Raw genomic sequence first — 21,820 nt, 5'->3', positions numbered from 1 at the left:
TCAATGCTTCTGGCTAAGGCATCATGCCTGGGCGAGGGCGGAGCCAGTGATCGAGGGGAGATGGGGGTCCCCTGCCCAGGCCTGAAGCCTGGGCCAAAGGCGGCAGGCCTGGGGGGGGGGGGGGGGGCGGCCAAACCGGCGATTGGTGTGAACTACAGAGGAAACACCTTTTCTGACCACTCATTGGCTAAACTCCCTGTAAGCCACTGGTAATATTCTTAGTAACTTGGGTAATAAGAATCCAAAAAGGTAATCTAGGGTTTTTCACCACACTCCTGGTGAAAAAAACGAAGGTCCGCTGCTGGAGGGCTAAGAAATGTCATATCCTGCCCTAGCCGGTTTGGCTCAGTGGATAATGCCTTGGCCTGCCGATGGCAGGGTCTGAGTTCAGTTCTGACCAAGGGCATGTACCTAGGTTGCAGGCTTCTTCCTGGCTGGGACCCAGGTCAGGGCTCATGCAGGAGGCAACCAATCAAAGTGTTCCTCTCACTTTGATGTTTCTCTCTGTCTTTCCCTTTCTCTTCCACATTCTCTAAAAATCAATGGAAACATATCCTCAGGTGAGGATAAAAAAATAATAAAGACATTATTATTATTATTATTGTTATTATTATTATTATATGAAAGACACATCTTGAAAATGCCTAAAGAAAGTTGTCATTTTTTCATGGTGAAGGGACTGGAGTCCGTGTTGATGAAAAAACCTTGCTGGCTGCGGTGACTGGCAGTGGCTGCAGCAGTGGGGTGATGGGGCTGGTGCCTTCCCCTGATCAGCCCGGTCACCTCCCACAAAGGGAGGCCAGACTGCGTCTTAGGCCCACTCCCCAAGGGGAGCAGGGAGCGGGCTTAAGTCGTCACTAGGACATCCCCTGAGGGCTCCCAGTATGTGAGAGGGGGCAGGCTGGGCTGAGGGACATCCCCCCCCCAGTGCATGAGTTTCATGCACTGGGCCCCTAGTTAATAAATAATAACACAAGAATAAATTCTGTGTTTTGTGTATTCACAACTGTAAGCCTACTTTTGCCCCACCCTGTATTGTTTCATTACTCTCTATAAATCTTAGCTATATACATCTGAAAATAATGAAACTACATTTCTTAAAATAGAAATAAATCACAGGATTATTAAGTAAAAAAAGAATTACCATACAGATTCCCTGTCTGCCCCTCTGTCCTGCAGTATGGAATGACTGTCTATCTTCTCTGGGTTTCCATAGCATCTGGGAGTATCTTTATTACAGCACTGATCACTGATTGTTTACTCATATCTCCTTACTAAACAGAAAGCTCTGAGCACACAAACCTTGTTGCAGTTGTCTATTCTCCAAGCAGCTAACATAATGTTTGACACATGCAGTAGTAGTTGAGTGAAGGAAAGAATGTGTAAATGAATGAACGAATAAAGGAGCCAGTGAATGAGCAATTACTCCACCACCCACCTTTAGGCAGAACCACACGGAAGCTATACATCTCTGCAGAAAAGTGTTCATTTATTTCCAAAGAGCTCTGCAGAAGGAGGCTTAGTCTATAAAATCTGTAGTCTGTAGAATGCTGCAGTTGAAAGAGGTGTCCTCTTCCTATGTCCTCCCTTCTGTGTCTCTAGCTGTGTTGTGTGTGTGCTATTTGTCCTACCCTCGGGTTTGTGCATTATCAGCACCATGCAGTTGTACTGGGTGACACATCAGTCAGCATAACAACACCAGTGCCATGAACACAGCAATTCGCCCTTTGATTTAATGTCAGTTTCTGAATATTTACTTTTCAGTGTAGGCAAACATTCTGGATGCTTCATAGAGTGAAACTCTTATGTACTTTCTGTGCTGCCATTCCACTCCCATTGAAGTATAAATATACATTAGTCTCCTTGTGTATGCAATTGTACAGTGCTGCAATATTCCTGTCAGCTTTGAGAGTTACTAACTTTATGTATAGAACTATTTTGGATTGGAACTTTGAAATAAACAGGGAAATAGATAAACAGTATAAACTAAGAGAGTAATGCTGCGACCTTTGCAGTGGGGTTCAGGATCTGAAGGAGGGGCTGATGCACAAATGAAAATACTATACAAGAAATATGAATTTAGAAGGCATGGGGGCCAGGTGGAGCCTCTTTCTTAAAGAGACACACTGACTTCTGGCCTGGTCCTCTATTTATTTGCTTGAATACACATTTGCCCTTTAGCAATGCATACAGGCATATCAAAGGTAAAGTTTGGTAAACAGTAAAAGGATTATCAGGTTAGGAAATTGCCTTGAGCCATTGAGCCCACAGCAGGGAAATATTATGCTGATTTTTTCAGCTCTGCTGAATATCAAAGTCCATTGGCCTTCCAATTATTCTTTTTGCATTAATATGCTAACTGCTGTTTGCTTTAGCCTACGGAAGAGTATATTATATTAGTTAATTAACTTTAGGAAAAATATTGTTTTCAGAACCAACAAATGCTTTAAAAATCATCCCTTTGCAATAGCATGGATGGACCTAGATATCATTATGCTAAGTAAAGTAAGCCAGTCAGAGATAGGCAAGTACCATATGTGGAATCTAATGAACTAACGAGCAAGATAGAGACACTCATAGATAGAGAGCAGACTGACAGCTGTGTATGTGAGGGAGTTTGGAGGGTAGAGTTATTGAGCAATAAACCCCACAAAAAAAACAACAACAAAAAATGAACTAAATAAAAATGGGATGCTAAAAACAATAAGATAAGAAAACACTCTTGGAAATTAATGACGATATAAAAATAAATTAATAGAAACGCTGGAAGATAAACTTGAAGAAGACACTCAGAAATTAGAACAGGAGAAGAGACAAAATATTGAGAGCAAAGATGAGGAAATTAGAGGATATATCCAGGAAGTCTCCCTCTGACTAAGAGAACAGAGAATATGGAAAGAAATAATACTCAGTACAGTCAGTGCAAAATGACAAACACCAAGATGCATCTTTGTTCAAAACCCAAAAAAGCTTCAGGGAAACCACATAGAAAAGGAAAAGAACATCAGGCTCTTGGAAGCTAGAAAGCCATGGGACAATGCTTTTGAAAATATGATGGCAGTTATTTTAAAGCTACAATTCTGTATTCTGCCAAACTGGAAGACAAATGTAAGCACAGAATAATGCCATTTTTCAATATGCAAGATCTTAAACTTTTTATCTCTGTACACCCTTTGTAATAAAACTACAAAAGGATGCCCTGACCCGTTTGGCTCAGTGGATAGAGCGTTGGCCTGCGGACTGAAGGGTCCCAGGTTCGATTCTGGTCAAGGGCATGTACCTTGGTTGTGGGCACGTCCCCAGTGGGAGGTGTGCAGGAGGCAGCTGATCGATGTTTCTCGCTCATCGATGTTTCTAACTCTCTATCCCTCTCCCTTCCTCTCTGTAAAAAACCAATAAAATATAAAAAAAAAAAAAAAAACTACAAAAGGATGAGCTCCAGCAAAATGAAGAAAAAAGATAAAGGAGCCCTGGGGCGTTCCCGAGTTGATGGTGAAGCAAATCCCAGCCTGCCAGCTGTGCAGCAGTCTTGGGAGTAGCCAGCCCAAACTAAATAGAAAGGACAGCAGGAGGGAGGGCTCCAGAATGGAAGTGATAGGGTACCAATGCCTTTTCACTACTGAGAGCGGTTTTAGTGATAGATGTATAGAAAACTAAGAAACTTAAAGAGCAAGGAAACCATTAGCCCTAGGAAAAATAAAAAATGTACAAAAAAATGTAAGAACTTAGCTCAGTAGAGAGTACTATGTATGAGTCATAGTAATGGAAATCCTGAATATTGATAGAACAGAATGTTGATGGGGGATGGGTGCAATAATAGTAAGCAAGAGATAAAATTTTAACAAGATGAATCAAGAAGTAGCAGCACAAGCATGTTATTAAGTAACAAGGAGGTCAATTTCAAACAAAACAGTTGAAAGAATAAAGCTGGTTGCCTGAGAAGCAGGTCTCTGGGATTGGGAGGAGGGGCAGAGCAGTTTTTTCCATTACAGCCCTGTAGTGCTATTTTAGATTATAAACTACGGACATTAATTTTTTGATTTAAGAATTAGGCTTAAAAACAATTTTAGGTCTTTTGTAGTGACCTAATGCTATCATGTAAGCCTGTTTTTTTGAACATTGGCTGCTCACATTTGCATTTGTTCTGTTTTAAATGTGTTTATTACCCTACTGTGATTTTTCTCATCCCAGAAGGGAAGGGCTTTTTGTTTCATTCCTAAAAAAATATGATTTTGTGTTTCTGATCCATCACAGATTTCCCAGATGAAATTACAGATTATGAAAGTGTTTTCTTGAAAATGTCATTTCAGATTTTTTCTTAGATCATTGCATAGACATCAGCTTTTTCCTATGAGAGCTTTCCAAATATCGTATCACGTGTCATTAAGAAGAAAACATGGGTGCTGTGTGACAAAACAGCCCAGCTAGCTAGCAAAGTCTCCCCTGGCTTTGGAGCCTGTTGCCTTTGAGCCATGCTGTCAGACAGCCTGCTCAGGTGTCTCTTTTTCCAAGAATCACCACAATCTTGTGCAGCCTATGCTCTATTAATTTATGTTGACCACATCTCAAGAATTGAAAGAATATCCAAAATGACTTACATTTTGGTACTTTGTTCCATTTTTTGAAGATGAGAAGAAATTGGCCAATTTTAATTTCTATGACCTATCTGCAGTTTTCAATCATGGAACACAAGTAAGAAAGGGAAATGAATATATTTACTTTTAAAAAACTATAATCCTGTATATGCAGACTGAGAGATTATAACAAAGCCAAGTACTTGGGACGGGCATTTTTACAAATGTTGGTGTCCTCTTTCACAGCTCAGTGTGTCCCATACCTGTCCAGGGGTACCATAGTGGTGCTAGAGGTTCTCATCACACTTTTGCATGGACCATCAAATTTACAGCATGTGCCTTGGTGATACTGGGTTTTCTCACTTTTACTTGTTTCACTCTTGCTGTTCACACAGTCTGAGAACGTGTCTACTTTTTGTTGGCCACATACCACTTTGATTCATGTAGAACTTATAAGCACCAAAATGAATAAAGCTCTCTCTATAGTTGTGTGTCACAGAGCTGCTGGGTAAGGGTTACTGGTGAATGTCACTATCTACTTGCCAATCAGGGTAATTAACACAGAGTGCAAAACCAACACCCTCTGAATATCAGTGACCCCACATCAATGGTGATTTCTTGCTAAACCGGCAGTCGGATATCCCCCTCACAATCCGGGACTACTGGCTCTTAACTGCTCACCTGCCTGCCTGCCTGATCGCCCCTACTGGCCCCCCTGCCAGACAGATCACCCCTAATCACCTCTGCCTGCCGGCCTGGTTGCCCCCAACTGCCCCCCCCCCGCCCCGCCAGCCTGGTTGCCCCTAACTGCCCCCCTCCCCGCCAGCATGGTCACCTCTTACTGCCCCCCCTACCAGCCTGCTCACCCCTAACTGCCCCCCTTTGCTGGCCTGGTCTCCCCCAACAGCCCCCTCTGCCGGCCTGGTCACCCAAAACTGCCTCCCACAGATCTGGTCACCCCCAACTACCCCCCACCGTCACGGTTGCCTCCAACTGCCCCCCTGCCACCCTGATCACCCTTCTCTGCCCCCCTTTGCTGGCCTGATCTCCCTTAACTGCACCCCCCTCGCCTCCAACTGCCCTCCACCCCCCGCTGGCCTGGTCGCCCTCCTGGGCCCAGGGGGAGTTGCCCTACCCCACCCCACCCCAGCCACTCCTGGTACAGCTCCTGCACATGTGCACTGGTCTCCGGGGGCCACACCAGGATGGCAGCATAGATGCCTTCCATCTGCTGCAGCAGTGCCCCGTCTGCACACCCATCCTCTGCCTGGGCCTGGCCCCTGCTGCTTAGGCATCCCCAGCGCAGGCCAGCACCTCCACAAAGTGGTAGAGGAACTTGTCCCTCTACAGCTTCAGGACCACTTCTGGATGTTCCGAAAACCGTAAGCAGCCTCAAAGCGTAGCAAACCTTGCCATCCCTTTCAAGGGTGACCTCCTGGAAGTCTTTGTTCCTCAGGGTGCGGTAGGTGAGCACCCCCAGGTCCTCATTGAACAGCTCTTTGGCCATGTGCCTGAAGATGTGCACCAGGTAACCGTCGGAGCTGGCACCATCATGGAGCCTCATCTCCTCCTCCTTCATGTCTCCAAACAGAGTGTCCAAGGTGGCATCATTCGAGGTGAGGTCACTTTGTTCCATTATCTGGACAATTTCACCTAAGGTTAACACGCAGTCAGCACCCTGGGAACTATGCAAAGCTGTGGGAACATCTTCTCAAAGGGCCTCCAGTTTCTTGTCATAACACAGGGTCACAATGACGTGGAAAATCTTGTCTGGGGACAGGTTATTCCATCTGGAGAAGTAATTCTTCACCAGAGAGCCCATGATCTGCTGGGGAGACTTGGCCTGCAGAGGTGGGGGGTGATGGGGTGACCCAGCATGCGCTCTGCACATTGGACCCAGCTGGGGCAGGCGGAGGTCAGCATGGGTAGCCGGGGCTCTTCCTCATGGTGCTGGCAGTACCGACGCACAAATTCCTTCTGACTGTCCCGGAGGCTGAAGTCCACAGCTATCTTCATGTCAAAGACAGTGTGCCCCAAGGCTTTTGAGGAAGCCGCAGAGCCTTCTGGATGCATCAGTGACACTGAGACTGAATGTAGCAGCAAAATAAGGCAGAGACTGAGGACACACGGACACTGCCAGCACCTTGTGCTGTGAGGTATCACATTTCTTATTAAGGTTCAGAACACGGAAGAAGTCCTTGATATTCTGCTGAGAAACTTGGACTCCTTCCTCTGCGGTCACACAACTGTCACACGCCAGGCAGTCACGCAGAAATATCTTGGCGTCGGCCAACTTATGGAATTCTCCCTTCTCTTCATTCTCCTGAGACGGACTCCAGATGTTGACTGTGGCATTCTCTTGGTCATCGGTTTTTGTTTTTTTACTACATTCCTTCCATGTGCAGTGATCACACTTCATCTGGAGTGGGGTGGGCGGGGGCCAGCTTGAGTGACCTGGAGGAAGCATGGGGAGAGCAGTCACCACTGGTCACCCCTGGTGCTGCTGGTGGTATCTTTTCTTCCTTATGGAGCGTCTAGGGAGGGGAAGCAGCTGCAGTGCCCGAGGCTGAGTTCCAGGAGGCCGGCAGCGCTGTCAGGATCGTGCCGGTGGCGCTGGTTCATTGGTGCCTGGACTGTCCTCTGGAGATTGAATCTGCAGGACTACTAAGGGAGCCAGTCCCCAATTCAGCCCTGCCACCACCACCACCACTGATCGATTGGAGCTGAGGGCTGGGAAAGGCGGGGGGGGGGGGGGGGGGGGGAGGGGGGCCGGGGAGGGGACCAAGAGGTCTGCCTTCCACCCGCTCCCCAGTCCCCGCCATGCCACTCACCCCAGTTCCCCCATTAGCCATCCCTGATCAATCGGAGCCTGAGGGCCGGGGGATGGACCAAGAGGTGTGCACCTCGTGGTGACTGGTCGTTTGGTCATCATGGTTGTCACGGACACTGGCTTTTTATATATATAGATAGATATACAAACTTTGTCTCCCCAAGGGGACCCCAAATGGGAAAAACCTTTCTCTTGAAAACAAACAAACAAAAAAATCAATCCTAAAATCTTCTGAGTCTCTTTGTCTCCAGGTTTATAAAGGTTGCAGCTCTTTGTTTCTGCCTCTTCATGACCCTTTCTAATTGGAACCTTCCTTAATTTATTACCCTTGTGCTTTCCTAATTGGTCGTTCTTCTGCAGAGTATCAGTTTCAAAGTCCAAAGCCCACATGGTGCCCCCCTCTTCCTCTCCCCTTATCTTTTTTTAAAAATATATTTTATTGATTTTTTACAGAGAGGAAGGGAGAGGGATAGAGAGTTAGAAACATCGATCAGCCGCCTCCTGCACACTCCCCACTGGGGATGTGCCCGCAACCAAGGTACATGCCCTTGACCGGAATCGAACCTGGGACCCTTGAGTCCGCAGGCTGACGCTCTATCCACTGAGCCAAACCGGTTAGGGCCTCTCCCCTTATCTTGCAACATTTCTCTATCCTCTATGAATGGATGCCTTCCTCTTGTTACATTTCTCTATCCTCTGCAAAAGTAAGATAAGCATTCTGGTATCTTGGAGCTATTTCCTTCCCATTACAAATGCATTCCTCTCCCATGAAATCCCCTTTTACCTAAAACTGCCTGTCCTGTCTCTAAAATTCTTTTCAGTTGCTTTTGAGAAACAAGGGAGAAAGGGGTCCTGGAACAAGAACAAAAATAACCTATTTTATCTGAAAGTTTTAATTTGTTTTATGAAAGACTTTAACAATATGTTGACAAAATGTTATCAGTAATCAATTCTGGAAGTTGGTGTCCAGATGTTTGTTTTATTGCTCTATATATCTCTGTATATTTCTGTATTTTCATAATATTCCTAACAAGGAAAAATCAAGGATATAGACTGTATATTCTTCAAGTGGAAGGGTCAGCTTCAGAGAATATGTTTTCCAAATTCCTTGAGGATGACAGTACAGGGACTCAGCAAAGTTCACAGCCCACGGCACTGGGCAGTCTTGGTTCCTCACACAGTGTGAATGGCAGCCGCCCTGTGACAAGTGAACATGCTTGCTGCAGTGTGCCTCTCACTGGCCTTCAGTGCAAGATGGCATTTGTGTCTATTTACAGTAGTTTCACAACTGGTACAGATCTCCTCTGCATGCTTCCTTCTGAAGAGTTTTTGCCTGGCTTGTTGGGATCATCATGTGTTCAAAATTGCAATGATGTGATCCAGTTTCTATTGTGAACATATTGTGCTCATTCTCAGAGAAGCTTCAATGTTTCATTGCAATGGGACCAAATAAAGAATTTGGGGGAAGGCATGATTTACCCCAGTGAGGATGAGTAGCCAAGGCCTGTATCCATGTCAACTGCCAGACTATAGGAATGAATGAACATAATTTTCTTAGTATCAAATAACTGAGAGTTTAGCAATGAAACAAGACTATGCCGCGCTATTCTCCTTGTTGCAGTCATCCAAAGATCTCCTCACTTGTACATTTTAGCTCCTGGTCAGTCACTGTCTTCAACATTTTTCCTTGTCTAATTCATAGTAATTTCAATGTCTATGTGGCTGATCCTTTTGAGTCTTTAACCTCCTCTCCTCCAAAGAGCTTATCCTCCATTATTCCTTAGGCACCCACTTCCATTGTCATTATCCTTCCTCCACCACAAGGTAGGTTGTTACTGTGCTGATTTATGTCCTTACCCAGCTTGAATTCCATGGTCCATTTTGTGGTCACCCTCCTGCTACATCCTCACCTAGGAGAGCCTTCTCTTCTTCCATAGTCCTTCCAAACACCACTCCCTCCTGGCCCCCAACTTACTACTGCTTAAATCCATATCTCTGCCTGCTCTGCACCCCCACCCAGGGAGCTTACTGTGGCATGGCAGCCTGATATATTTCCCTAGTCCAATTACACACCTTCTCTTCTGTTCTCAAACTCCCAAAGCTGCCTTTACATCTGCTCTTGCTGCTGGGACCTTGTTTTCCATTTTACTACCGAAAGAAGAGTAATCAGAAGAAAAGTTTCATGTGCTCTCACAGCCTCACCTACTAACCTGCATGTGCCAACCTTCCCTCTGCTCATTGGGTGAACCGTGCCTTAGATCACATCTCCCCGTGCTTGCTCAATGACATTTCTCCAGCAGTTCTCCCTCCCTCCTATTTCATCAGTTTTGCCTTCTCTACAGAATTATTCCCATTGGATGCAAATATGCCTTAATATAGCCCCTTGTAAAATCCTGTCTTCACCTCACATCCTCTTCCAGTAACCCCCATATTACTCTGTTTATCCTTCCATAAAATCTCCTTGAAAGGTTTGTCTATATTTATTATCACCAATTCCTCTCCATTTTCTCTTCAATCCTTCTCTACAGCCTTTCTCCTTACTGAAAGGTTCCGAGTGGGCCGGGGTCATACACCTATGACATAAGGCCATAATGTATCAAAAAAGATTTTATTCCAGGCACCTGGGTGAAGGTGGGCGAGACCAAGAAACACATCAGTGAAAAGAGCAGGGAGAGATAGGTTTTTATTAATTTTTGCTGGCTGTAAGCCACTCTGCTGACATAAGGGTCTGGTCCATCCTTAGTTCCTCCCATGCCAGGTGTCTTCTTGTTATCTGAGCTATGCTGTGTTCAAGGCTGCAAGCTTTCTGCAAGATATCTGCTAAGCACAATAAGTTTTTCTCTGCCCTGTTTTATTCTCTTCAACCCTTTCATTCCCTTCTTAAAGGGTGTATATAAAGGAAAAGAAGTGGCATGGGGTTGCTATTTCTCTGCTTCACACGTGGGAGGGGCTGTTGTGGACGCCTAATGAGTAAATTCAGATTATTTCCTGGGATATAGGCCTATAGGGCCCCTTTACCTGGGTAAGGACAAACTGTCTTACTGTCTTAACTAAGACTTGTAATCTTGTTTGTATAAATTTGGTAGCTATTCTGAAAATGCAAGGCCTGAAGAGGAGGAGGAGGAGAAATAGTGTTAGGGGGCCTGTAAGGGGGTAAAAGCCAGGTTAATTTGGGCAGAGCTGCTTGTAGGCTGGACCATATGGACTGCTCTATGCTGTCCTGACTGCTCTCCTTGAGCCATTGAGTATTCTGTAGAATGCGTTGTGTTTTTTCCTTTATTTGACCTGTAGAGTTTAGATAAAAACAACAGGAGGTGTTAGCAATTAAATAAACCCCTCCCTCTTTGGCTAGGAGATAGTCTAGGGCTAGTAGGGGGACCATTTTAGGAATATAAGAGATCTTGGAGATTCAGAAGCACTAGAAGGTAAACAAACAGATGTGATCTGGAGAGAAATCCTGTAAATCACCCTGGAGCCAGAGTCTGTAATGAGTTAAAAAATACCTTGCACTGTTTGGATAGGATAGTCTGCGCCAGGTGGGGGGATGTTGTCACTAACAATCTGCAGGAAAGTGAAAGTCATAATTTATTTTTCATTTGGCTGAAATGTGAGAAGGGCTATTTTTCTAGAAAGGCTAGTGGGAGGATAGATTATTCTGGAGGCAAGGTTTGTTTTGTTGTTGTTGGTTGTTGTTGTTTTTTCCCCCAGTTTTTCCCCTTGCTAGGCATTTGGAGCTTTCTGCCCTGGCGAGTTTTTACATCTGTATCTGGCCTATTGTCCTTGCTCTGGGGGTCAGGGATGATGAGGTCTGGGCACAAAAGGAGGTTGTGATGGTATCTAACAGTGCTATTTTCTGAGTACACGTGGGGCTTGTAACCTGGTGGAGATAAACTGTTTTATGAATTTTAGTATTACTGGGGTAAAACCTAGAATAATAAGAGTTATGACAAATGATCTAGTGTAAGGAAAGAGACTGGTTTGGAGGATTGTAGTCTAATATAGCAAAATGAGGTTTATTCTCTTAGTTTAATTTGTCCTTGGTTTAGGAAGATAGGATTTACTAGATGGCTGTGGACTGCTGTTTTATTATCTCAGTTTCCCTATTCTGCTTATTCTGGCTTACTGGCCTGTGTTATTTATTAACTTTCTTTTAACATTTCTTCCCACAAATCTTCTATAACTTTCACGAACCTTCTTACAACTTTCATAAACATTTTTACAACTTTAATTCACTTTCTTTTTCCTTTAAAAGTGCCTGTCCATCCCTAATGTCCTTTATTATTAAACCATCTGATGAACATTCTCACTTTTAAGAAATATATCTTTAACAAAGCCTAAGACATTATATTAACAGTTTTAAATTTACTTTATAGATTATTCTATATAATAAAAGAGAAACATGCAAATTAACCATCCCTCTGCTATGCTCAAGCCACGCTCACAAGCCATGCCTACCAGCCAATCAGGAGCAATTATGCAAATTAACCCAACTAAGATGGTGGCAGCCACAGAGCTGGAGCGAGCAGGAGGCTTGGGTTGCCCCCAGCAATGGAGGAAGCCAAGCTTCCTGCCTTCCCTGGCCAGCCCTCAGCTCAGCTCAGGGCTACAAAGTTTCAATTATAGAAGATAAATAAACCCCAGATACCTGCTTCCAGCCGGCTGTGGCCTCTGCTCAAGGCTACAAAGTTTCAATTATAGAAGATAAATAAATCCCAGAAAAAAAGGAAAAAAAAGAAAAAAAGGAGAGGCTGGGAGCTTGGGTCGCGGGGGGAGGGCATGGCCAGCCTGAAAATGACCATCAACCCCTCACCCAGGCTGGCCAGGCACCCCAGCAGGACTCCCCCACCCTGAAGGGGCTGTGGGCAGCCTGAAAACGGCCCTCAGCCCCTCACCCAGGCTGGCCACACCCCTATGCAATGAGAGTCCCCACTGGGGATCTTGACTAGCCTGCAAACAGCCCTCAGCCCCTCACCCAGGCTGGCCACACCCCCATGGGGTGAGGGTCCCTGCAGGGGTCTTGGCCAGCCTGAAAACAGCCTCAGCCCCTCACCCAGGCTGACCAGGCACTGCAGCAGGACCCCCAACCTGATCCAGGATACCCTTCAAGGCAAACCAGCCAGCCCCCACCTGTGCACCAGGCCTCTATTCTATATAATAAAAGGGTAATATGCAAATTGACCCTAACAGCAGAAAGACTGGGAATGACTGGTCACTATGACACACACTGACCACCAGGGGGCAGACGCTCAATACAGGAGATGCCCCCTGGTGGTCAGTGCATTCCCACAGGGGGAGCTCTGCTCAGCCACAAGCCAGGCTGATGGCTGCCAGCCCAGCGGTGGTGGCGGGAGCCTCTCTCACCTCCTCAGCAGCGCTAATGATGTCCGACTGCAACTTAGGCCTGGTCCCCGGTGGCAAGTGGACATCCCCCGAGGGTTCCCAGGCTGCCAGAGGTATGTCTGACTGCTAGCTTAGGCCTGACCCCCCAGGGAGCAGGCCTAAGCCAACAGGTGGACATCCTCTGAGAGGTCCCAGACTGTGAGAGGGCACAGGCTGGGCTGAGGACCACCCCCCCCCCCCCTTGAGTGCACACATTTTTGTGCACCGTGCCTCTAGTCTATAATAAAAGCTAAAATTAGGTGGAAGGCTAGGGGGCCCCAAGTAAGTGTCACAAGTTCAGCAGAAGTTCAGCTGTGCAGGAACATGGCTGGGGGGCTTCCCTGGACACAAGGGGAGCTCAGGAGCTAGAGATTATCACTGTCTCTCTGAGTGCCAAGTGCCCGGTTGCTGGAACCCTGTAATGGCTCTTACTGGACCCCTCACTAGACCTTCCCAAGTTTTGGCACCAAATGAAAGGTTCCGAGTGAGCTGGGGTCACGCACCTAGACATGAGGCCATAATGTATCAAAAAAGATTTTATTCCAGGCACCTGGATGAAGGTGGGCTGAGACCAAGAAAGGCATCAGTGAAAAGAGCAGGGAGAGATAGGTTTTTATTAATTCTTGCTGGCTGTAAGCCACTCTGCTGACATAAGGGTCTAGCCCATCCTTAGTTCCTCCCATGCCAGGTGTCTTCTTGTTATCTGAGCTATGCTGTGCTCAAGGCTGCAAGCTTTCTGCAAGATATCTGCTAAGCACAATAAGTTTTTCTCTGCCCCGTTTTATTCTCTTTAACCCTTTCACTTACTGCTCCACAAAAACAACTTCGCCAGAATAACTGTTGACCTCTGGTTGCTATCCCAGCGATCATTTCTCAATCCTCACCTTCCTCTTGACTTAGCTGGCCAGTCTTTCCTCCTGGACACAGTCTCTTCACTTGGCTTCTAGGCACCACTCTTCTGGTTGCCTTCCACTTACTAACTCTGTTTCTGTTGTGGTTTGACCTCATCTTGAAGGCCCAGTGCTACAGAGGTGCCCCAAGGCTCTAATCTTAGGCCTCATACCTAATTATTTTTTAATTTAATTTAATTTAATTTAATTTATTTTATTTATTTGTTAATCCTCACCTGAGGATATTTTTCCTATTGATTTTGAAAGATAATGGAAGGGAGGGTGGGAGGGAGGGAGAGAAACCTTGATTGGTTGCCTCCCACACGTGCTCCCACCAGGGTGTTGATCAAACCTGAAACCCATGCCTTTGACTGGGAATTGAACCCGAGATGCTTTGGTGCTTGGGCCAGCGCTCTAACCACTGGGCAAGGGCTCAGTCTCATACCTTTTAATAAACACTCAGCTCTGGGTGGAGAGTCTCATAGCTCTGAACTACCCTCTGTAAAATTATCAATACATTCATACCAATAGTTATTATTCATGTAAGGACAATCCAAATTAAATTAATTTAGCTAAAAGTGTTTTCCTTGGCTGGGAATTTTTCAATGAGTCATAGAGAGCTTGCTTATATTTAAGGTTACAGATGGTATCACATTTTTTCACAATTTTCTGATCATGGGATAAAATAGAGATTGCAACAAAACAAAAAACAAGAAAGTTTTATAACAAATATATCAGTGAGAATGTTTAAAAATTATATTGCATATTGCATTTTCTGTTATCAGTTTCTTAGACTGTGGCTTTGGAACTTCTGATATTCACACCATTAACATAAGCACCGAGCATTTTACTCAAATCATTAAAAATGGATCTGCCTTATGACCTAGAGATTCTACTTCTGGGGATTTATTGGAAAAAACTAATTTGAAAGGATATATGCCACCCTTATGTTCATAGCAGTGTTATTTACAACAGCCAATATTTGGAAGCAGCCCAAGTGTCCACCAATAGATAAGGATGAAAAGCTGTGGTACATATGTACAATGGAATATTACTCGGCCATAAAAAGGAATGAAATCTTACCATTTGCGACAGCATGGATGGACCTAGAGTGTATTATGCTCAATGAAATAAGTCAGTCAGTGAAAGAAAAATACTATATGATCCATGGAATGTAAAGAACAAAATAAACAAAATTGAAACAAACTCATAGACACAGAGAGAGAACAGAGGGGAGGGGTGTTGAGAGACTGGGTGAAAGGTGAATGGATTAAGAAGTACAGAATGGCAGTTACAGAATAGTCATAGGGAAGTAAAGTACAGCATAGGGAATATATGGTCAATAATATTGTGATAACTATGTATAGGGCCAGTTGGGGTACTGGAAATATCAAGGGAACACTATGTAAAGTATATGATTATCTAACCACTATGCTGTACATCTAAAACCAATACAAAATAAAATTGAAAGAAAAAAAATATAAGCATCTAATAACTGTAATGTAACCAAGACAAGGCCAAAATATTCCCCTTCTTGTGACTACTCCATTACTGTTTCTACATTGGGGTGGGTATATGATTGATACAAAAGGCAAATAGTACTGATATACTTAATCTTTTTATTTTTTCTTTCATTTTTCTATTTTTTTTATTAAATTTTTATTGTTCAGATTACATTTGTTCCTCTTCCCCCCCCCATAACTCCCCTCCTTCCAGTTCCCGCCCCACCCTCCGCCCTCATTTCCCACCCACTGTCCTCATCCATAGGTGCACGATTTTTGTCCAGTCTCTTCCCGAATCTCCTATTCCCCTTTCCCCCCCAAGAATAGTCAGTCCATTCCCTTTCTATGTCCCTGATTCATTATAATCACCAGTTCATTCTGTACATCAGATTATTTATTCACTTGATTCTTAGATTCACTTGTTGATAGATGCATGTTTGTTGTTCACAATTTGTATCTTTACCTTTTTCTTCTTCCTCTTCTTAAAGGATACCTTTCAGTCTTTCGTGTAATAATGATTTAGTGTTGATGAACTCCTTTAACTTTTCCTTGTCTGTGAAGCTCTTTATCTGACCTTCAATTCTGAATGATAGCTTTGCTGGATAAAGTAATCTTGGTTGTAGGTTCTTGGTATTCATCACTTTGAATATTTCTTGCCATTCCCTTCTGGCCTGCAAAGTTTCTGTTGAGAAATCAGCTGACAGTCGTATGGGTATTCCCTTGTAGGTAGTTGAGTCTCTTTCTCTTGCTGCTTTTAAGATTCTCTCTTTGTCTTTTGCTCTTGGCATTTTAATGATGATGTGTCTTGGTGTGGTCCTCTTTGGATTCCTTTTGTTTGGGGTTCTCTGTGCTTCTTGGACCTGTAAGTCCATTTCTTTCACCAGGTGGGGGAAGTTTTCTGCCATTATTTCTTCAAATAGGTTTTCAATATCTTGCTGTCTCTCATCTTCTGGCACCCCAATTATTCTGATATTAGTCTGCTTGAAACTGTCCCAGAGGCTCCTTACACTATCTTCACACTTTCGGATTCTTTTTTCATTTTGCTTTTCCAGTTGGGTGTTTTTTGTCAAATCTTTGGTTTGATTCTTGTGCTCCTCTGGTCTGCTATTGGGTATAATATTCTTTATTTCAGTCCGTGTATGCTTACTTTCTAATTTCTTTATCGTAGCATCGAGGGTCTCATTAGTTTTCGTGAGGCTCTGCTCAAGTTTATAGCAAGCCCTCAAAATTGCGATTTTTAGCTCCATATCCTCCATTTCTGTCATGTTTTTTTGTCTCCGCATCTTTTATGCTTTCTTGGTGCACCTCCTTGTGGTCTTTGTGCGCAGTCTTGTTCTAGCCAAGCCTTAATTGTTGTAGTTAACACTAGAGGGATTTGACCACCAGGCCGACTGGCTGTAGGAATCAGCTGTGTGGAAAACTTCAGTCCTCTGGGGAGGCGCTAGTCCAGCCTTTGCCTGAGGCGATCGGCAAATGGCTCTGCACAGGGCTTGGGCGGGGTGGGCTCAACAGGGCGGCGGGAGGGAGCAGCTATGGCTGCTCTCAGTCCGTCTCCAGGGGCTCTGCCTCTCTGTCCCCGCAACCGCTGCAAACCTCGGAGGGACCGTAGCCAGACAGTCCCGCTTCTCCCATTGAGTCTGGGTCCCTAGAGACTCGCCCGGATCTGTAGCCCAGAGTCTGAGACTCACTCCTGATTGAAAACGACAACCGTGCCCTCAGCCACCAGCCCGCTTTGCGCGCGCACTGCCGCACCACTGTACCTTTAAATTTTCCACACTGCGCCTCCTCTGAGCCTCGTAATGCTGTTGTTTTTCCTTCTAGTTGAAGAGTCTCTCCTCAGCCAGCCTTCCTGTGGTTCTGGTTGATGTCCGTTCCGTCTTTTAGTTGTATTTTTGAAGTGGTTGTTCGAGGCAGCAAACTCCGGTGTTTACCTATGCCGCCATCTTGGTTTCTCCTCTACTTAATCTTATAGAAAAAAAAATCATGGCACTGAACTTGCCAACAGGGAAAGCCATGTTATGACCTTATGACTCTTGAATCTGTGGTAGTTCACTAAAATGAATGTAAACTAACCTTGTGCTTGTGCGTTGTGTTTTGGTGTTTTATAATCACTGACCTATGTTATCTGTAAGTTTTTACAGAGTGAAATTTTTATGTTATGCAGTGGGAACCTCACCCAGTTGAAAGGGTGAAATAAATCTGAGACTTTATGACTAAACTACTTTAATGAAGAAATTGAAAGATGATATGAACTGGAAAATAAATGGAGCTTTTGTAAGAATTCTGCCAAAAAATTTTACAGTCATTTTTTTCCCTGCCTGTTCAGGAAACAAGGAGGGAAGCATCATAATAAGGGGGAAATTATGGTGAAGAAAGTTTCAGGAGGCAGTGAAAACTCATCTTTTTCATCAGTACATCATGTTTCAAAGTTACCTGGTAAACATCTAGAAAACAAGCCAAAACTTAGTGACTTTGAAAAGAGAACATTCAACTACCAGTATTACTAAGTTAGTGTAATCAGTATACATAGTTGATCTGGATTTTTCAGGACCCTAAGTATTATCTATAAATTAGCTGCACAATTGCCAGGAAATTCCTTTGGTTTTAAGTGGTTAGAAATGTTCTATATATTGAGATGTTCCATTGTATTATTTGTGAGAAGTGACATTTCAAAATGTTCCCTTGACAAACAGTATCTCTGGGTGCCTTGGTGTTTTGAATATGCAATGTTTGAGTAACAGCATCAATTAATAAACCAGTCCAATAATTTGAAGCTTTGTTGAGATAATTCTTTAGAAATAACATTGTGTACCCTAGAGAATTGTGCAATTTGTCAAAGTTGATAAATATTTATATTTTGTTAAGAGTACCTTTTCTGGCTTTGTTCGGGTTTGAGGGAAGAAAAAGCATCATCTTGGATGTTATGTTTATCTGATCACTAGTAATTGGCTGAATGTGAAGGCCTCAGACTTTGTTTTCATGACAGTTTTCCAATTGGCCTTTCTCTTGGCAGGTTCCCAAGGGAAAAGTAGTAGTTCTCAATTTCCGATTCATAGACCTCGAGAGTGACAACCTGTGCCGCTATGACTTCGTGGATGTGTACAATGGCCACGGCAATGGCCAGCGTATTGGGCGCTTCTGTGGCACGTTCCGGCCTGGAGCCCTTGTGTCCAGTGGCAACAAGATGATGGTGCAGATGATTTCCGACGCCAACACTGCTGGGAATGGTTTCATGGCCATGTTCTCTGCTGCTGAACCAAATGAAAGAGGTATTGATTCTATATCATGGGAATATCAGCAGTAAGGATGCTCATAGTTATTGAAGGCTTACTGTATGTCAAGCACTGTCGTAGGCACTTTATATGTATTTACTCCTTTAATTTAAACTTAAGAGAAGTTCTCAAACAGAGAGCTAATAAATGTCACCAAAACACCCAGTTCTTTTTTTAAAAGCCCATATATATTCTTTTAAAAATTCAAATAGAGATATTCATGGAGTGAAAATGTGAAGTTTGCATACACATTCAGTTATAGAAACATACCCTTTCATCCAATTGTAGTCCCCTCTTAGAAATAGCTATGGTTGGTAGTTCTCATTCATTTCTATACATTTGCAATAACTTTTTAAAAGTGTAAGTGTGATCATGTATTCATATTGTGTCACAACTTTCTCTTTTCATTTAACACAATATGTTGGGATATTTTCACATCAGTAGATTTGAACTCTTGAAAATAGAAACCTCTACCCTTGAAAAATAAATGCAGAGGGCAAGATCTGTTATATTTGCAGCCTTTTGCCTAAGGGGACTTCCTAATCTTTTCTTTTTTTAAATTTAATGGGGTAATAGGATCATATAAGTTTCAGGTGTACATTTCTATGATAAATGATTGATATATTGCACTGTTTGCCCACCACCCAAAGTCAAATAATTTTCCATCACCATATATTAAACTCCCTTCACCTTCACCACCCACCACCTTTCCTCTGGCAACTACTACACTGCTGTTTGGGTCAATGAGTTTCAGTTTTATATCTCATACTAGAGGCCCAGTGCATGAATTCGTGCACGGGTGGGGTCCAGCTGGCCCACCCTGATCAGGGTAAGGGGGGCTAAGAGGGGGTGGACCGGCCGTGGGGGGGCGGGTCATGGGACATTGGTTGGCTGGCCCTGCCCCCATCGGGACCATTGGCCCACCACAGTGTGCGTCATAGTGATGGGTTGTTCCGGTCGTTTTGGTCACTTGGCTTTTATCCTATATAATAAAGAGGTAATATGCAAATTGACCATGATTTCAACAAACAAGATGGCCACCCCCATGTGGACATAAGATGGCCACCACAAGATGGCCGGCAGGGGAGGGCTGTTGTGGGCCATCAGGTCTGCAGGGGAGGGCAGTTGGGAGGGACCAGGCCTGCAGGGGAGGGCAGTTAGGGACAACCAGGCCTGCAAGGGAGGCAGTTAGGGGGGGACCAGGCCTGCAGGGGAGGGAAGTTAGGGGTGACTGGGCCAGCAGGAGAGGGCAGTTGGGGGCAACCAGGCTGGCAGGGGAGCAGTTAGGTGTCAATCAGGCTGGCAGGGGAGTGGTTAGGGGGTGATCAGGCTGGCAGGCAGAAGTGGTTAGGGGCATTCAGGCAGGGAGGCAGGTGAGCAGTTGGGAGCCAGCAGTCCTGGATTGTGAGAGGGATTTCCAACTGTCCGTTTAGGCCCAATCCTGATGGGCTCCCACATTGGAGAGGGTGTAGGCTGGGCTGAAGGACACCCCCCCTTGCACAAATTTCGTGCACTGGGCCTCTAGTATATAAATATAGGTATGAGTGAATCATATGGTTCTTAGCTTTTTCTGACTGATTTATTTCACTTAGCATAATGTTCTCAAGGTCCATCCATGTTGTAAATGGCACTATTTTATCCTTTCTTATGGCTGAGTAGTATTGCAGTGTATATATGTACCATATCTTCTTTATCCACTCCTCTATCTAGGTGCACTTTGGTTGTTGTCTCCATGTCTTGGCTAATGTGAATAATGCTGCAATGAAGATGGGCACATGTATCTTTGTGAATACATGATTTTGAGTTTTTCGGGTATATACCCAGGAGAGGGATTGCTGGGTCATATGGTAGCTCTATTCTTAATTTTTTGAGGAATCGCCAGACTGCTTTCCATAGTGATTGTCCTAGTCTACATTCCCACCAGGAGTGCATGAGGGATCCCTTTTGTCTACAACCTATCTAACCCTTGTTATTGCTTGTCTTGTTGATAATGGCCACTCTAAAAGGTGTGAAGTGGTATCTCATTGTAGTTTTGATTTACATTTCCCTAATTGCCAGTGAGGTTGAACATCTTTCCATATATCTATTGGTTTTTTGTATGTCTTCTTGGGAGAGGTGTCTGTTCATGTCCTCTCTGCCCATTTTTTAATTGGGTTGTTTTTGTTTGTTTGTTTTTATATGTTTTGGATATTAAACCTTTGTCAGAGCTGTTGTTTGCAAATATCATCTCCCATTCATTTGGCTGACTCTTTGTTTTATAGATGTCTTTTGCTATGCAGAAGCTTTTTAGTTAGATATAGTCCCATTCACTGTTTTTGCCTTTACTTCCCTTGCCTTTGGAGTCAAGTTCATAAAATGTTCTCTACAACCAAGGTCCATAAGTTTAGTACCTATGTTTTATTTGATGTAATTTATTGTTTCAGATCTTATATTAAGGTCTTTGATCCATTTTGAATTAATTTTTGCACAAGTGGACAAATTGTAATCTAGTTTCACCCTTTTGCATGTGACTTTCCAATTTTCCCAGCACCATTTATTGAAGAGACTATCTTTACTGCATTGTGTCTTTCTGGCTTCTTTGTCAAAAATTACCTGCTTATATACATGTGGTTTTATATCTGAGCTCTCTATTCTGTTCTACAGATCTGTGTCTGTTCTCTGCCAATACCATGCTGTTTTGATTATCATAGCTCTGTAGTATAATTTGAAGATAGGTAGTGTGATACCTTTGGCTTCATTCTTTTTTTCTCAGTATTGCTTTGGCTATTCAGGGTCTTATGTGGTTCCATACAAATCAGATGAATTTTTGTTCTATTTTTTTAAAAATGACATTGGGATTTTGATGGGGGTTGCATTAAAATTGTATATTGCTTTGGGTAATATGGCCATTTTAACTATGTTGATTCTTCCAATCTATGAAAACCGGATATTTTTCCATTTTATTGTGTCTTTTTAAATCTCTTTTAATAATGCTTTGTAGTTTTCAGTATATAGGTCTTTCACAACCTTTGTTAAGTTTATTCCTAGGTACTTTATTTTTGGTTGAAATTGCAAATGGAATTGTTTTGTTTCATTTTATTAAAGATTTTTCATTCATGTATTTATTCCACAATCAAAATAAATCATAATTTAAAAATCATAACATTTTAAAAGGTAAAGGAGACTTGGTGTCACAGCTTCATTAATAAAACAGAAGTCAGTCTAAACTGCAACACTAAACATGTGTTCTATTCACATTGTGGAATATAAATACATAGTAATTACATATAAAATTTCACTAAAGATCTGGGATGAGACAAATAACCATTTGAAACAAACTGCCCAATGAGTAGAGGTATGCTGCAAATAATTTCTATTAACATTTTACTGCAAG

The 21,820-nt window shown here is 43.5% G+C and overlaps 1 protein-coding gene across 2 annotated transcripts in view; it reads left to right on the top strand.

Moving 5' to 3' along the window:
* PCOLCE2 (procollagen C-endopeptidase enhancer 2) overlaps nucleotides 1–21,820 on the top strand; it is a 122,586-nt gene that overhangs the window by 21,246 nt on the left and 79,520 nt on the right. For both annotated transcript variants that reach the window (XM_070403479.1, XM_070403478.1), the window contains exon 3: nucleotides 18,189–18,444. In XM_070403479.1, coding sequence (XP_070259580.1) covers nucleotides 18,189–18,444 — 256 coding nt within the window. The remainder of the gene's footprint in view (nucleotides 1–18,188; nucleotides 18,445–21,820) is intronic.

This window comes from Myotis yumanensis, unplaced genomic scaffold, assembly GCF_028538775.1.
Source record: "Myotis yumanensis isolate MYYU_CA2020_CCGP unplaced genomic scaffold, mMyoYum1.0.hap1 SCAF_2, whole genome shotgun sequence".
NCBI classification, from domain to species: Eukaryota; Metazoa; Chordata; class Mammalia; order Chiroptera; family Vespertilionidae; genus Myotis; species Myotis yumanensis.
Note: the sequence above shows the minus strand (reverse complement) of the source record. Positions and strands in the feature narration are given on the sequence as shown.